This window comes from Labrus mixtus, chromosome 9 (genome assembly GCF_963584025.1).
Source record: "Labrus mixtus chromosome 9, fLabMix1.1, whole genome shotgun sequence".
In the NCBI taxonomy this organism is placed as follows: domain Eukaryota; kingdom Metazoa; phylum Chordata; class Actinopteri; order Labriformes; family Labridae; genus Labrus; species Labrus mixtus.
In genome coordinates, this window is record NC_083620.1 from 23,050,954 (window position 1) to 23,069,030 (window position 18,077).

General features: G+C 42.0%; 1 protein-coding gene across 1 annotated transcript in view; it reads right to left on the reverse strand.

Moving 5' to 3' along the window:
* Positions 1-18,052, reverse strand: part of mtus2b (microtubule associated tumor suppressor candidate 2b) — a 26,159-nt gene extending 8,107 nt beyond the window's left edge. The window contains exons 1-7 of the mRNA XM_061045779.1: positions 17,732-18,052; positions 11,354-13,387; positions 10,746-11,002; positions 9,589-9,884; positions 3,963-4,109; positions 2,847-2,945; positions 1,587-1,783 (exon numbers count right to left, since the gene is read on the reverse strand). Coding sequence (XP_060901762.1) covers positions 1,587-1,783; positions 2,847-2,945; positions 3,963-4,109; positions 9,589-9,884; positions 10,746-11,002; positions 11,354-13,162 — 2,805 coding nt within the window. The 5' untranslated portion in view covers positions 13,163-13,387; positions 17,732-18,052. The remainder of the gene's footprint in view (positions 1-1,586; positions 1,784-2,846; positions 2,946-3,962; positions 4,110-9,588; positions 9,885-10,745; positions 11,003-11,353; positions 13,388-17,731) is intronic.
* Between the last annotated feature and the right edge of the window lie 25 nt (positions 18,053-18,077).

Consider the following 18,077-nt stretch of genomic DNA (forward strand, 5'->3'; position numbering starts at 1 on the left):
GAGGTCCATGGAGTAGAGATTGAAGCCTATAGCTCCACCCATCACAGCATATCGACCCAAAACTACAACATCAAAGCCAGTTGGGGGATAAACCCGGCTGTATTGGACTTAAATGGAGAGTAGCTTATATGAGGTAAAGTGTTTGAGGCTGGCTATCATGTCCACCTGTGGTTTAGATGTTGAACTGAACCTACATTGCCTTTTTTACATAATATATATATATGTATTTAAAAGGAACATCTTTAAAGGGGAGTCATATCCCCTCTTGTTTGTCTATAAGACTGATATATTTTAAAGTCCTCCTCCGACGACGACTTTTAGTTCTGTTTGTGTCTGACAACCAGCCTCTCTAAAAGCACAGCGAGATCCAGCTCTAATCTTATTAATCTCCTCCCACTGTAGAGCAGGACCCGTGTGGGTGGGGCCGGGAAATGGATTAAATGAAGCAGAGGACCAGGAAAGGGCAACAAACAAAGCGCTTCATCCAGGTTTGAGAAGCAGAAATGTCAGTTACAGTGTGCAGGTAAACTGTCTGTGCCACCAGAGGCTGCATGATGCTGCGTTTGAGACTTTAATAAATGACTATCTTACACAACAACAATGAATTAATGAGATGCATCAACCAGCTATTTGAAATAAACACTCAAAAGGTTGAAATCCCACTGAGTCAAGCGTTCATCAGTTGTAGGGCACACCCAGCATTACATGCCACACAGCGCAATCAAATGCATTTTCATACACATCCAAAAAGGAAACCCTTTAGGAATCTGCAGTATCTCCCCACAGACTGTTTCACAGACACGTCCCGCTGCTTCAGGGCGATTCACAACTTATTCAAAAAGCCACAACAATCAGATTTTAAAGCAAGTGCCAGTTCTTCCTGAACACTAACAACAAAAGGCAGATGCTGCAGGTGTCCTTTGTGTTAGCAGACAAATCACACTTTGTAGTTTCACTCAGAAGTCTGCAACAGCTTTCCCTTAGTAGTTTTTAACAGCAGAGCTGTGTTTACTGTCCTGAGAGATGGCTGCAAAGTGAATGATAGTAAAAAATCCTTGTTGCAAGCTTTTGGTTTGAAATATCAATTACAGGCTCGACATTCTTTTTTACGAGTGTATGCCAGTAAATGGCCGCTTTGTTTTTCATGTTACAAAGTGTAACATGAAAAACAAAGCGGCAGATATTGGAGAATTGCTTTGGATGGGCGATCAATCCATTATGTTAAAGTTCTGTTTATGAAGTTATGGTATTGAAACAATATAAAGCAGAGGCACGCAGGCTGGAAAATTAATTCCTGCTGAACATCCAAATGTTTCTAAAAGAAAAGATGAAATTCATGACATCTGTGAGCTAACAAGTCAGATAATAAAAAACAACAGGAACCTTCTAGGCTTAAATTCTGAGAAGTTAACTTAAATGTAATGCTTCCAAAGCAAAGCTTCCTTAAGATGACCTCAGGAAAAGAGGAGAAAGAGAGGACCTGCCTTGCTGCAGCCCTGTCTTTAAACATGAGCTGACACAAGTTGTATTTCTTGCTTTACTATCTAAAAGTCTTACTGATGTTCCAGAGCTATGAGGCATCCTACCTTGAGACAGAAGTGCTGGGTCGTGATGCTGAACACATCCATGCATAGGGATGCCTTCTTTAACTGGGCTTGCAGGCTCTGCAGCTGCAGCTCCTGCTGCTCACAGCGTCGACGCAGCTGCTGGATCAGAGCGCGGTCCAACTCCTGGTTCCTTTCAGTCTGAACAGCGCCACCGACGCCTGCTGTCCGCCCACGAACTGTAGGCAGTCATAACACATTTTTTATTATTTTAGTTTAAATTTGGGTAAAAAGAGTATGCAGTCATAGAGTATGTATTCTGTAATCTCTGAAATATGTGTTTCAGCAAAATCTTGTTTGGACTGGTTTAAATAATTAGAGAACGAGAAGAACAAAAAACAAACACAACAAGACAAATGTGGCATCATCATGACCACGCAAGTTATTGATCGAAGAAAAGTCAAGTATTAGCTGGTTTCAGATTCTTTAGTCTATCTTATATCACTGTAAGTTGTTTGGGACTAAAAGTAAAGAGACAACTTACTTAAGGTACAATAATTATTGCATTCATATTTTGAATTACTTTGATTCCGTCAAATTTTTCAGAAATCAATTAATCAAAAATTAAATAACAGGCGGCTTCGTCCAAGAAAAAAAATGCAACCTATTAACACTGCAGATGATATAAACACTGATGGTCTTTCAGTTTTAAACACTACAGTTAACACATTAAGCATTGATTGATTGATTGATTGGTTGAATGATTGATTGATTGATTGATTGATTGATTGATTGATTGTCCTCCCACAAGAACAAAGAGTCTTTCTCACTCAGTGTTTCTCAAGTCTTAATATGAATATGAGAGTTTCATGTTAGCTGTACTGGATCTGTATCTGCTGTTCTGTCTGTCTGCTCACTGAGAAAAGGACAAACTGCTGACTTGTTCTCATAATCTGACCCTGCAGGATTTCTACCAAAGGAGCCATCCTAGCATTACAGCTACTGTTGCTTGTTGCTATGGCAACAGCAGGCTGTCATGGGTCTTGTAATAAAGTGGTGAGGGGGAGAGGCGGATGGAACGTCTGCACCATTTAAAGCTACAGTAGAGGTTGGAGAGTGTTGCACCATCGAGCCTTTTGTTTTACTGCACTAAACAGACATGCACACGTTACTACAACAGCATCTCCTTGAATTTAATTTCCATCTCATTTTTAGGAATGGAGAGTTTAGATGTATACTGTGGTTGACACAGTTTTGGGTTATAATGCACACACGGGCTGCAGTACGATCTCTAAGACTCACCAGGGGACTGTGGTTTAGGAGAAACCACTGCAAATCTTTTCGGAGGGGACTTTGGTGGCAGTACAGCTTCAACCTCTTTCTGCATCTCTTTCCTAGAGGCTGAAAAGTAAAGAGAAATGTTGTGTTTCAAAACATACAGGCACATTTCGAATACAACAAATCACTCCTCATAGTGTAAATGTAAGTTGAAAGAATCACACTATCAATTCAGGTTCGTAAACCTCACTTGTTTAATTCCATTCAGGTAACTGTTCACCCCCAACTAAGAAGTCTGTTAGTAAGACGCAGCTGCCACTAGCTGGAGCTGCTGCTTCACCTTCTCCTGCAGATTCACTGTGTGACCACTGGATGGTGTTCATGCTCCACATTCAGTGCAGAGAAGCCGTCACAGGCTCAGAGGTGTACAAACTAACAACAAAGACACTGCATGAGCAGAGAGGAGCACACATATTGATCTGTAGCACTGCTGTGATGCAATGCTAAGCAACAGTTAGATTCATAAAGAAGAAGCAGTGTTCAGGATGTTTGTTTTCTTTAAATGAAATTTTTTCTTATACTGTACAGTAAGTGTTTTTTTCTTCTCATTTTGAAACAAAGATATATATATATATTACACCCAGGAGAGAAAGGTGAGATTTAGATGAGCTTTGCACACTAAAAATCTCCCCAGTTACTCCTCCTGTATTAAACGGGGTTACTGTCCAAGAAGTGAAATAAAGTGTCTGAACAGTCTCTTAAAGAAGCAGACACATTAACAAACAGTACACCCAGGTTTACTGTTTTCCTGCTCCATTAACATAGAAAAATACACATTGAAGAAGTCATTCCTGTGAATTACAAGCAGAGGGTGAAACTGTCATTTCAGGGCAGGGAAGTATAATGAACTTAAACTAAGACAGAATACCAACATGTGAATTTGAGGCTCTTTAAATCTCATGTTTGATTTCCATGTGGAGTACATTTCACCTCCCCCTGTTAGCACATGCTCATACATCTAAACTCATGAAAACCACTGAAAATGACTTTAAACTGGGACTACATTTAGTCTCTGGAGCTCCACGTGCACATTTACATAATATGTATGAACTGCAGGCAGGGTGTCGCAATTGGACGTACCGAGCGGGGAGCAGCGCTGGGGCGGCAAACTGCGACGCTGCAGACTGGGTGCGTTGGGAGGCTGCAAACGGCTCTGAGCAAGGGGCGTGTCAGTGGGGGGCCCTGTGGCTTTGTGGAGAGGTGTGTCATCGCTTCCACTGACGGGATCTGAGGAGAAGTAGAGAAGCCAAAAAAAAACATAGTCAGTCATATTTCTTTTTGTTAGTTTAAAGTAACCATTTGGTGTAAGGCTGACATACAGGGTAGAACTTTGTCCACAGTGCTAAAATATTAAACAAACACTGTCAGACATGTTCAGCCTAGCTAGGCATCTACACACTTTCTAATTTAAACTAAACAAAACCTTAAGGCCACCTCATGGCAAGGTTTGACTTACTCAGTGGTTCAGTGGTTCAGTGGTGAAGCTGTTTCACAGTAAGACAGTCGCTGGTTTGAAGGTATCTTGGACCTCTCTGTGCAGTTTGAACATTTACTCACATTCCTGCATTTGCATTTTCTCACACTTTCAAAACTCACTGTATTGGCAGCAGCAACAGCAGGTTTTTAGAGTTTTTACTGCTTGTGTTAGCATAGACTGTAGTGATTTATCTCTGGCCTTTTGTCCAATTCATACTGGGACATGCTCGAGTCCCCCGTTTTTTAAATCAGCAGAAAAATGATCTAGTCAGCACGGTCCTTCATCTTCATCCACAATCTGCTGTGTATTGAAACTGACTGTACTGGAATATACTTGACCACTAAAATACGTACAGTTGCAAGAAAAAGTATGTGAACCCTTTGGAATTTCTTAGTTTTCTGGTGTCAAATTGGTCATAAAATGTGTTCTGATCTTCATCTAAGTCACAACAATAGACAAACACAGTCTGCTTAAACTAATACCACACAAACAATTATATGTTTTCATGTTTTTGTTGAATGCAACATGTAAACATTCACAGTGCAGGGTGGAAAAAGTATGTGAGCCCCTAGGCAAATGACTTCTCCAAGAGCTAATTGGAGTCAGGAGTCAGCCAACCTGCAGTCCAATCAATGAGACGAGATTGGAGGTGTTGGTTAAGGCTGCCCTGCCCTATAAAAAACACACTCCAGTTTTGAGTTTGCTATGATGTGAACCATGTCTCGCGCAAAAGAGCTCTCAGAAGACCTACGATTAAGAATTGTTGACTTGCATGAAGCTGGAAAGGGTTACAAAAGACTCTCTAAAAGCCTCGATGTTCATCAGTCCACGGTAAGACAAACTGTCTGTAAATGGAGAAAGTTCAGCACTGTTGCTACTCTCCCTAGAAGTGGCCGTCCTGTAAAGATGACTGCAAGAGCACAGCGCAGAATGCTCAATGAGGTGAAGAAGAATCCTAGAGTGTCAGCTGAAGGCTTACACAAATCTCTGGCACACGCTAACATCTCTGTTGACGAATCTACGATACGTAAAACACTAAACAAGAATGGAGTTCGTGGGAGGACACCACGGAGAAAGCCACTGCTGTCTAAAAAAAACATTGCTGCACGTTTGAAGTTTGCAAAAGAGCACCTAGATGTTCCACAGCACTGCTGGCAAAACATCCTGTGGACAGATGAAACCAAAGTTGAGTTGTTTGGAAGGAACACACAAACACTATGTGGAGAAAAAAAGGTACAGCACACCAACATCAAAACCTCATCCCAACTGTGACGTATGGTGGAGGGGGCATCATGGTTTGGGGCTGCTTTGCTGCATCAGGGCCTGGACAGATTGCTATCATCGACGGAAAAATGAATTCCCAAGTTTATCAAGACATTTTGCAGGAAAACTTAAGGCCATCTGTCCACCAATGGAAGCGCAACAGAAGATGGGTGATGCAACAGGACAACGACCCAAAGCACAGAAGTAAATCAACAACAGAATGGCTTCAACAGAAGGAAATACGCCTTCTGGAGTGGCCCAGTCAGAGTCCTGACCTCAACCCGATAGAGATGCTGTGGCATCACACCGGACATCCCAAGAATATTGCTGAACTGAAAAAGTTTTGTAAAGAGGAATGGTTCCAAAACTCCTCCTGACCGTTGTGCAGGTCTGATCTGCAACTACAGGAAACCTTTGGTTGAGGTTATTGCTGCCAAAAGGAGGGTCAACCAGTTATTAAATCCAAGGGTTCACATACTTTTTCCACCCTGCACTGTGAATGTTTACATGTTGCGTTCAACAAAAACATGAAAACATATAATTGTTTGTGTGGTACTAGTTTAAGCAGACTGTGTTTGTCTATTGTTGTGACTTAGATGAAGATCAGAACACATTTTAAGACCAATTTATGCAGAAAACTATGAAATTCCAAAGGGTTCACATACTTTTTCTTGCAACTGTACGTCTCTTGGCGTGGTGTATTTTGCTTTTTGCGTATGTTTCATTTAGTTCACTTCCTGTCTTGTTTTTTATGACCAGAGCTTAAGGTTGTTTATTATTTATTTTTCAAATTTAGGGTATAAATCAAACCTTGTGGAATCGTAATGTATAGTTTGAATTCAAGTCGATGTAGTTTTTCTTTCTTTTAATATTTTTTATAATAAAAAAATAATCAAATGTGCAGATCACCATTTTCCCCTTGAGAGTAGTTATTTAAAACTGTAAATATTCACAAGGACAGGAAAAAGAAACAGAACGCTGCAAACATCTTAATTATTCATAACAGCTGTTATGATGCCGCTAGCTTTCTGTGGAAATGAAAGGCTTTGATTCATAGACAAACTGAGGCTGTAGGAGTAGTCCTAGAAAGAACAAAGAGCAGGGAGATCTTCACTCGTTTCATGTTAACCCACAATATTGTTTAAGATTTCTACAGGAGGAACTTTGAACTTTTTCTAGATTCCATCACTCTACAGACTTTTCTGCATTCGGTTTAATCTGTCACTGTAAGTGAAGGCGCTCACATTACTTATCATGAAATATTCAGCTCATCAATCAATACCAGTACTGACACATGCAGCACCTTAAAGACACTCAGCACCCTGTCAGAGTGCAGAGGGACAGGTTTGTGACCTTGAATAAAAACATCAATATTCTGATCAGAGAACAAGTAAGTCAGAGGATGGTTCAAGGAACCAAAAGTCAGGGATTAAAAAACAACCATACTGCAGAACAGTCTACCACATTAGCGACCATAGCGACACAAATTCAGATTGGAAAAGAGACAATTAAAATATCCCGACGTCCCAGGGTTGCTGTGAAACCTCCGCTGGGATCACAGAGACTCTCCTCACTGCGACAGAGACTGAATTCACCTGGGAGAGTCGACAGAAGCTTTTTTTCTCTCTCAAAAGAGGCTGAAGAAGCCGATTGGCTGAGAGGGGAGGCTGACTCACTCCGCTAAACGCTTGTTTCTCGCCTGCATGTACAGAACAAATCCCTCCTCTGCTGTAAGCTTCCTGTGATCAGAGCTACAAGAGGAAGCAGCTCTTCTCTGCTGGTGACTAATGCACAGGACACACAGGTTAGGACTATTGTAGATACATATGTTTGGACTATTTTTGTTACAGCTTATTATTCTCTCATATCTCATGTGTCCTAATACTCCATCTTTATTTAAATCCAAACAATCTGGTCTGCAGGATGCACATATATCGAAAAGACATGCATTCAGACTGATATCTTAACCATTTTTTTGTGATTACCCAACTGAAATGTACAGAAGTCAACATATGATATTAAATAGGACTGCAGTAGAACACCTTAACGTGAAGCAAGTTTTAAGGTTTTGGAAAAAAGCAGGAAATCAGTCAAAATAATTTAAATTTGTCTGCACAGTTCCCTCACATTACCACACAATTTAAAAAAATAAAAACTCCTTATTAGGATAATAAAATACAAAAGGGGACGAGATTCATCCAGAGGAAAAGAGGCTTTACATTCACTACATGCCTCAGAGATTTGTGCTGGTTCATCTGCTGTGAAGTTGGAACTGGTTAAGCACAACATATATTTGGATTAAAAAGTATATAGTCATATTTAGTAGCTGCGCCATGTCTAAAACGTGTCTGAAAATACAGAGGAGGCTCATTTTACTGTGATCGAATCCAGAGGAAATCTGCAGACTCCCTCTGAGCTAACTGCACAAATGGTTTTGATGTCTCAACGACATCCTGATGTGCTCACTCTCAGTCACAGCTTTTTTTCTGAATCGCATCCTCGGTGGATGTGGCTGCAGTTGAGGCATACGGTGGCATACTAATAGAACATCTGAGCCAACAGCCTGAAGGAAAACACTGCTGCGCAAGCTGCCAGGCATACAGTATATACGCCGCCTGGGCTGCTCCAAAGCTTTTTACTTGCTGGTAGACACTCATCTATTCAATACCACATCAATATAATTACATTTTTCCTGTTTGAAATAAATACAACAATTTACACATCAGCTCTACAGAACAGCAAAGAGAAACATCCATAAAAGACACGGAAGCCACACTTACATGACTGCAGGTTTTCATCTTCAGCCGTGGAGGTTTTCTCCAGAATAAGTGTTAAAAATGGCACAAAATAACCCAGTAAAGTGTACATGTGAAGGCTTAAAGGAGGGGAGCTGAAGCAGTGAGGGAAATCATTATCTGGCTAGACTGTAGTGAAAGTTTGAGGAGGAGACCCACAGGCGAGGAAGAGGCTGGTCAGAGGTGTCAGCGTAAAAAAAAAAAAAAACTACTTCACAGGTTATCCTGTCATACCACACCCTGAGTCTCCCTGTACCACACACTGCAGCCGCCGGCTCCACTTTTTCATTTCAGAGATTATAAATAGAGAGGCAGAGACTGCTGCTGACATGTGAAGTAGTTATGGTGGTTTTTTTTTTTGGGGGGGGGGGGCATTAGACAACAGCTGTTTTTCTGCCAGCAGCTAAAGAAGGCGTTTGAATCCAGCCGGTCAGAAAGAAGCAGATAAGATGGAGAGGAGAGAAAGTGAGCAGTCAGCTTTCTTCGACTGGAGCAAATGTGGAAACACTTGAGCGATGAATTCATTAACTCATCATCATCATTCTTGCTAATCAGAACAGAGACAGGCATTTTCTCTTTCTGCACATACAGTCAAATCCTACAGAATGTAAATATTAATATGACTTATTTTTGCAATAAAAATTATTTGGAAATCTGGTCCCAGTTCAAAGTAAAGCTGTTTAAGGTGTAATCTTAACAAGAGAGGATATAGGGGTTGATTTCAATCCAAAAAGGCAGGAAGAAGAAGGATTCCTTTTACATCATGTCTTATCATTTTTCAGACAATGGTTGGTTTGAGTCAGCATTTTGAAAAACTGAATCTGCTGTATCAATGACAACGTCCCAGCTTGACTCTGACTCATGACTCGTGTCTCTATTCCACACAGAGATAGCAGCAGCAGAGAGAGGAGAGACTTAGAGATTTCTTCATCAAAGCTGCTGTAGTGCTGCAGTTTTTAGCGCGAGTGAAGAATGTAAGGACATGAGTGGTTGTTACTATGGTTACAGAGGCAGCCACAACTACAGTAGAGCTACAGTAATGAGGAGACGTAGTAAAACAGAGCACTGTATGTCTGAAATACTTCTCTTTTATGCAGCCGTTATTATGTCAGGTGAAGTAGTAAAAATCTATGATCTTAATCAACGAGTGTGTGCAGACAGGAAGACTCACGCTGAGCAGGTCTGCTGGGATCACTGTGACTGCTGTTGTTCGACTGGTTACTGGACACAGATGAGACACTGGAAGTCCGGGTGAAGCCAAAGGTGGCCAGACGGGCAGCTGGCAGGGTGGAGAAACCCGGGGCACGGAGACCAGACTGACCTGCTTTGAGCAGGATGCTCTTGGTGGTGGTCTCTGGCCCCCTTTCTGCTGACCTCTTTTGCTCTGCTGTAAACGAATCAAAGAATATGAACTGAAACTGAAGCTGCGGGTGACTCTCAAACCTTTTGAGATACACTTGGTTTTGTTACTTAGTTTTATTCACAATCTCACTGTTTTTTTTTTCTTGTTTTTTTTTTAATTGTCTAAAAAAATTTAATTAACTAAATGAAAGAAAAATAAACCTTCTCCTCAGCTTGGACCAAAACAAAGAAAACATGAATGAGAAATGATAAAAAATGAAGACAGAAAAAAAATAACTTTTTGTTTAAACATTACATTCTTCGTTCCCATGAAGGTGGGAACAGTTTTCTTACTTCCTATGCCCGTGATGGTACTCATAGCTGCAGGGCGAATGATCATATCATGCTAATTATTATGAGGAAAATCAAAAATGTGCATTTACATTGATATAAAAGGTGGCACAAGATTTATTAGGAGGGGCTATGAAAAAGGAATTGTATTAATAATTAAACAAATCACATCTGCTCTGATGAGTAAATGAAGGATTCATGCTGTCACTAATCTCATGCTGGTATCACGATGACAAACATATGACAACCTTCACTGAGTGAGGAAATCTCCATTAACACCACAACACCATATGTTGAGCCTGACTCAATTTGAATATGAGCAGGTAGAAATATGCAGCGAACATTTCTTGGATGCGTGAGTTACATTTTTGTCACATGATTTGCACTTCAAAGAGATTAGGTGCCAAAAGTCGAGCCTCATCCATACGCATGTTGAGCCGGGAAAAAAAGACACCATTCTGCGAGAATATAAATTCACTGCCGCTCGATAACAACAGATCTGGGGTTGCTTCAAAAAGATCACATAAACTGTTTCACTTATTTGGATCAAACAAAAAAAGAGTGAATATCATGAAAAACCTGTCGTACACTCTTTAGAATCGCTGATAACAAGTCATGGATAACTTTTGTTGACACTTCATGTGCATTCTCAGTGAAATATAACTTGACATCTCACTGACATTGAGTTCATTACAGTTTACTATCTCACCTGTATGGTCCTGGGCGGACGCCCCGGCTGTCTGAGCAGAATGGCTTGGAGCGGCTGCTGACCTTTGACCTGTCTGCTGACTTCTTGTCTTGGCTGCAGGCTGCCTGGTGACGGCCCCTAACCCCAGTTGAGGCCTCAGAGCTCTTGGGGAGCGGTACACACTGCTTCCCTCTTGGACAACATGCTGGTGAGGGACATGAGTCAATGATCATCACAGAAAAATATTGTAACACTTAATAATTTGTAATATTACAGATTATTAATAAAGGGACATGATGAAGAACTTTATTTCACAGTAAATTAGGCAACTTTATTTGGCCCATTATTTACAGCCAAGGGTCAGTGTTGAGCCTGTGGTGCTGTGACAAGGACTCAGCCTCAGTACATGGCTGTGCTCCAACCACTGAGCTAAACTGGAGCCTACAATTGTTGTTATTCTCAGTCACCAGCAAGTTAACCTGCTTCTTAAGCTTCAACTACCAACAACCTGCTTTTGTTTTATGTGTCTAGCTCAAACCTAAAGCTCCATCCTCACCTCTTGGAGATATTTCTCAGACATATCCTCGTGAAAACTGCTTGACTTCCCACTCTGCCTCTGAGCGATGCTGCTGCTTGGAGGTTTCATTCCAGTCACAGCCATGTCTGGAGGGCAGAGTCCCGCCTTCTGCATCTCCTGTCGATATTTATCAAACAGCAGGTTGGAGGAGCAAAGCACCTGTGTGGATTTAGGCTGAGGACCAGCTTTTAGATCTTTCTGAGCTGGCGGGCTGGGGTAAGAAGAGAGTCTTAGTGATGAGGCCTCCAGCGACGTGTTTGGTTTTGCTTGAGGGTTTTTTCGGACATAGGTGATGATTTTCGGTCGGACATTTTTAGGCTTCTGGGGAGGAGAACACCTCTTGGGCTCAGGTTCTTTCTGCTGAGAGGCGACCAGTTTGGGGATGCTGCTGCTCAAACTTGTTTTGACCGTCGGTTTGACTGTTGGACTGAAACCTCTCTGAGGGGAGTCGCTGCGCTCACAGCTCAGCGCCCTGATGCCCTGGACCTTTGCTGGAGAACCGGGCGGTCGTCTTTTCGGGGAACAGGAGGTAGTTTTAGGGGAAGAAGGAGTTGCTGGTCGACTGGGGCTTCCCCACGGCTTCCTTCTCTCCAGACTTGAAGAGCTGGACGTGACCATGTTCTCAAAAGAGCCCTGCTTCCTCAAAGAGTTATCAAAGGAGAGCTGCTTCTTGAAGGAATTCTCAAACGATGGCTGCTTTTTAAAACTCCTGTCAAAAGAGTTTTGTTTTTTTAAAGAGGAATCAAATGATCCTTGTTTCTTCATGGCTTTGGATTCAATGGATGACTGGGTCTCCTTTGTGCCTGTTCTGGGTGGGCTGAAGTTCACATCAGGTGTCTCATCAGCTTGTGTGCTTTTATCCATTTTAGTGTTGCTTTCCTCAGTTGCAGTGGGTAAGCCCTTGTGCTCAGTACTTCTCCTTTGATCACAGTCTTGCTCTGAATTGGTATTCCCTGCTTTATTTCTCTGGTTATTGTTCCTCCTGCTCTCCTCAAGGACGTCCTCACACAAATTTCCACAGCTAACTTGTGCCTGTGATATCAAATCCTCTGATTGAAGTGTTGAATTCAAATTCATGTCCACATCTTTTCTGTGTTTTGTGCTTTTTCCTGAATAGCGGGAAGGATGGTCACTCTTACTTTTCTCTGTGACAATGCTGCAAGTCTGGGAAACCAGAGTCAGGTCTTCTGAGACGGAGTAAGGGCCAGAGGCATTGTGCCAGGAGTCTGTTGTTTGGGTCCTGCCTGCAGTGTCCATAGCTGTATCCATGTTTGAAAAGGTAGAGGGACAGGTCACAAAGACATCTGTTTCTGAGCTTAACTCCGTCCTTGATGCCTCCCTGCTCTCAGAGACATGCGAGACACTGGAGTCCTGCTCACTGGCACCATGTAGAGCAGATTGCCTCTCCTCAATGCTCATATTATCTGCTGGTTGTTCTGGTCTGGCTTTGCCGCAGGAGGAAGACTGTTCACGAAGCGCCTTCCGCTCTGTCAGCCCCGCAAAGTCCTCCCCGTCTCTTACCAGGTAGGCCTCAAGCTCCTGACCCTCCAGCATCTCGAACTCAGCCAGCTCGGGGTCATCACACTGCGAGTCCGTTCCCCAGATGATGACTTTATCCTGCTCTGACTTTTCAGTCATAAGCCCCGACAGAGTGCCAGTGTCACCCGTCCTACCGCCGTCTTCTGTCCCGATTTCATTGGCGTTGGCATCCCCATCAGCACGCACGCCCCCCTGCTGGTTATTATTTCGCAACTCCCCCTCACCCAAGGCCTCTCCTCGATCGCACATTTTGTTAAAAAAGCTCTGAGATTACAGCACCCTCAGGAGCAGTTTTTAAATTAATCATCCATGGCAGCCATCATAAAAAGTCTGTGCGGCCATCAATGAGTGTTACTCGCACAGCAGGGGGCTGGAATTCATCTTCACATGTCGTTCCAACACGCCAGTGATCAGACTGTTGAACATCATCTCTAATAACCAAGATAGATCATCTTGACATCCAGGCTCCTTGTCCTGTTAAACACAAAGATAACAGTAAACAAAATGATGGAAGACGTGACAAAGAAGATATTTAACAGGTGAACGCTCTTAAAGAACCTAACAAAGAATAAACTTGATTTTTTTAATTCTTCGTCATGAATTGATAAAGTCTTTATTTCATGTATGACATATGACATTGGACAAGCATTCTTTCAGAGCCCTTAATGGACTGTTGTTGTGAACTTGACAGTTTTAGCAGAAACCCTGTGGAAGAACAGAGCTCTTACTTTCTCTTCTTTCTTCTTTCAGGGAATTTCATTAGGTTATTACATCTCAGAGGCTCTCGCTAGTCCAAAGGGCATCGTCGTGAATTCAATGCTTAATTAGTCATAACAACAGCAAAACACTTTGGAGTCATTGAGAACAATGTAATACATCATGTTCACAGATCTAAGGGACATAATAATGTGATCCAGTTTCAGAGGCAATCAATTCTTTACAATTGCAAAACAAACCTTAAACCAGGACAAACTTCATCCAGTGGTTTGTTATTTGCTGACATGACTATGTAAACTGACTGAGCATGCCAGGAAAATACATTCAGGCTTTATCAAGAAGATAGGAGAGGAGAAAAACTGCAAACAAGACACCGTTAACCTCTGAATTCAAAAAGCAGTTCTGCTTACATCCAGCCATTCCCATGAAAACTATGCTATTCTTTTCATTGGTTCCTTAGTTGCCCTAACCTCTAAAACTAAACCAAGACACGACTAAGTGTCTTCCAGAACCACTAAACTGACCTCTTTGACTTAAATGCCCTAAAGAAGTCTTTGTTTGAGAACCAACTAAATCAATTTTCCCTTTGCCAGAAGAATATGTGGATGATGTTGTTATATAACAGCGCTGTCTCTGCATGTGTTAGTGAGTAAAAAGAGAACCAATGTGAGATTGAAATGTCATGTTATGCCTTTTGGGGGCAGCTTATTTTGTGAAGTGTTTTGCTTCCGTTTAACCACAAACTGTGAATAATGTCAGATCCTGACCGACTTAGTCATAGCAAGATCATCTATATTCTGCAGCAATGTTATATTCTGTAATACCTTTCATTTTTAATCAGCATCAGTCTTGGCTAAATGTTCCCGACGGCTGAATTGCTGCTGTCAAAACACTTATCGTCATCCCTGCACTTATAGTCGACAGCAGGTCAAGATACAACAGCACTTCACTTTGTGACTTGAGAACGAGGATCCTTCTTGTTTCACCTTGAGAGGAGCTGTGTGGTTGTGACACAATGACAGCATGCTGCACTGTGTGACAGACAGGTAGCTAATGTTTGTTCCAACTCTACCTAGGAATCATTTCACTTTTTAATGTTTTAGATAAGGATCAATGCGACCGTCTGCTTATGAAATGTACTTTTAGCTCCAAATCAAGTGACCTCCACACAGTCATGAGGCACTTGTTGATAACAAGACTTCCAGGTTTCCAAGAGTGGATAAATTATGTCATTACCATGTGGGACTTGCATGTGCTTCTGAGATCATTATAAGGGGATTTAGCGACCTAAATTACTTTTTTTTTGTGCTATCACATTCTGGCTGCTCATTAAATATTAACGTGTCTGTTTTTAAAACTTGCTGTATAAACCCAGAGATCATGAGCAGCCCAGCTGTTGTGTTCCCTACCTCTGATATTTAGAGTATGATTTTTCCAATGCTGCAAATTTGAGGAAACCAGTGGTGCTCCATCGCTTCTATTCCCCTATATGTCTTAATGAAAGATGTCTGCAATTGATCTATTTCCTGAGAGGAGTCTCATGCAACACAGCTTTAAAAGACACGCAGCACAACCTGCACTTTAAGTTCAGTACCTCATCTCTTTTCTCCCCATTTTGATCCGCATAAATTCACTTACACAGCAGGGAACAGCTTCTCATTTCCCTCTTATGAAGACAAAAATGTGCTGCTGTCTAATAATAGAGTTTGGTGCTTATATGAAGGGCAAATACGAGTGACTATAAAACACAAATGCAATGTCCTCCCTTTTTTTTTGGAAGAAATGCAAAAAGGATGCAAGGACAAAAGTGTGTGTGTTTGAAGCCATAGGCTTACACACTCCACTAAATGCTGCCTCAGCAGCTGCACTGCAGAACAGAGAGCAGTGAATCAGATTCCCTCATACCTGCCTCTCCCTGCTTCCCTTAAAGAACTCGTACAATACTGTAAACTAACTGTGCGGCCAAGAACTCCCTCAAAGTAACAGCGAAAGTGAAGACACTCTGACAAAGGGCCTTCTGTGTTACACGCAGCTTGATGAGATGTTAAATTAGATAAATAAAGTCCTGTTTGAAGGGAGAAGCTGTGATATGGTGACAGGGTGGTTTCTGCTGCAGCCATGACTGCGTCTCTGACAGATCAATAAATCACAGCCCACTGCACGAAGCAACAGCACGCTCGCTGAGAAGTGGTGACAAAGTGAATGTGGGAGTTTGAACGTTTAGGACAGTTCTTTTGTTTAATATAATATAAATATAAGCATAATATACAACTAGGGACATATGTATATATCTTGCCCCTGCACTTAATCTATATGATCTAACAAAGAAAAATAGAGGAAGTTTAACTTGAGATAACATCTCTCAGAAACCCACAATACACTTTTGCTCAGTTTAGTGAGTATACAAAATGTATTGTGACATCCTCTATCTTACCTGCCCTACTTTTGAGCTCAGCTCTGACTGTGGATTTGATTAGTTTCTGCTTCACTGTCCTCCATGCTGGACTGGAATTAAAGCACAGCAGAGATAATTAGACATTTGAATCTATTTCAGCCTCTTCACAAACCTCTGGAGAGGGTCTCAGTCCAGGGAAGGAGCAGAATGTTACACATCTTTCTGACTGAAAAAGTGCACTGTGAGTACTCTGAGATACTGAAGAGAGATTCTTTACATCCTTTACTACCACACACACATACTCACACATTGTGCTCCATTGTACATGCTGTCAGTGTGCCATGTCTCCTCCCTTTTTAATCTACGCTCCCTGGTTGTTTTCCTCTCGAGGTTTTCCTGCTGCTGCAACAGCTGATAATGTGCCTGTGGTGACACGGCCATGGAAGAGCGAGATTGAGGAAATTTATGTTCTCCCTAACAACATGCTCCTCTGAGCATGTTCCCCATCCCCCCATCGTTCTGTTCCTCACCCCGCCACCGCCACCACCTGCCTCCTGATATGCAGTGTGATGGTGAGACCTTCATCACGGCCTCTTATGAAATCTGTGCAGAGCTTCAAAGTAGGTGTGAATGCATGCGTTCGTCTGTGCTCAAATAACATGGGTTTGTAAACGAAACTGAAGCGCCATCACGTTAAAAAAGTCAAAGATCTGAGGCATAGATCAAGGCCTTCATTTGGCCACCAGCTGCTTCACTTGCTGCTTAAACTGGAATTCTCATAAAATATTGAGGATGAGTGAAAATGGAGGCATCAGTCTCCCTCCAATTTTCATGCTCCAGTGGTCCTGACTTCTTTGTGTAACCAACCAAAGCCCACACAGGATCTCCTGTTGGCAAGACTTAATAAGGAAATTGGAAAGGTCTTCAAAGAGTGTGCCTGTAACGCCGACAAGTGAAGGCAACATCCATGCCTGGAAAACCATAGTTTGACATACCACTGACTTTTTAAGTTCAAATTAGATGCTGAATGATGCTTTCTATGTTAATTCTGCATAATTACCCGCAGCGTTTACTGATATCTTATAGAGGCCTTGGCGATTCTTTTTACCTTACTGGACCTTTTTGCAGAATGGAGAAATAAACGGGTGCTCTGGATGAGTGTGCAAACCAAAAATAAATCTTTAAGTTCAATATGACACATGTTTATTCATTCAGCTCATGGTGCCTTCTTCCCCATTTTACAGTTTCTAAAAATAAAGTGCATCCACACACATGATCCCCAAACGGGAACAAACAAGGAAGCTGTGTTGCTTTGAAGACTCACACTGTAAAACAAAAAAAACGAAATAAAGGTGTAAGAACACATCATCTAGGATCTGACCTCACTTCACACACACACATGCACACATGTGTATATATGTGTGTGTCTGAGGTGTGCACACCTATGGTAGGTAGGTTACCTGTTTTTTTCTTTCCAGGTTGTCTATATGAAATAGCTACATTGCAACATGCACCTCTGGAAGCAATTAGCCAGAACCTTCAAATTAACACCGTGAACGCAGCGGGAACAACAGGAAGATCCGCATTCTGTCAGCAGATCTAGTACAGTCAATAAATCCAAATGATCACCGCCGCTGATCTCACATTGAGATACAGAGACAGACTTAATCCAGCCTTTCCCCGGTGTGTGTGGTGGTGGTTCTTACCGTTCAGAAGGAGGTTATCCTGGGAGGAGCTCGGCTCTGAGGAGGAGAAGGAGCAGCAGAGACAAATCCAGGTTAACTGTGATGAAGAGGAGAGTCTGCAGCATCGCTGGAAAAACAGGGAGGAGAGGGACGAGAGGAGCCTTACGCCCATGTCGACACGGACTCAGGACGCCCCCTGCAGGTGATAACACACATTTATTTTACCTGCATCTTTTATTTAGAGCTGCATACAGTAACGTACAGCAAGCTGCTCATTCTGTCGATTTCTTTTACTTCTTTATGGACTGAAGCTTTTTTTAGTGTCATATACACAAAACGGAATTTTCCACTGAAGTGCAAAGGTGTT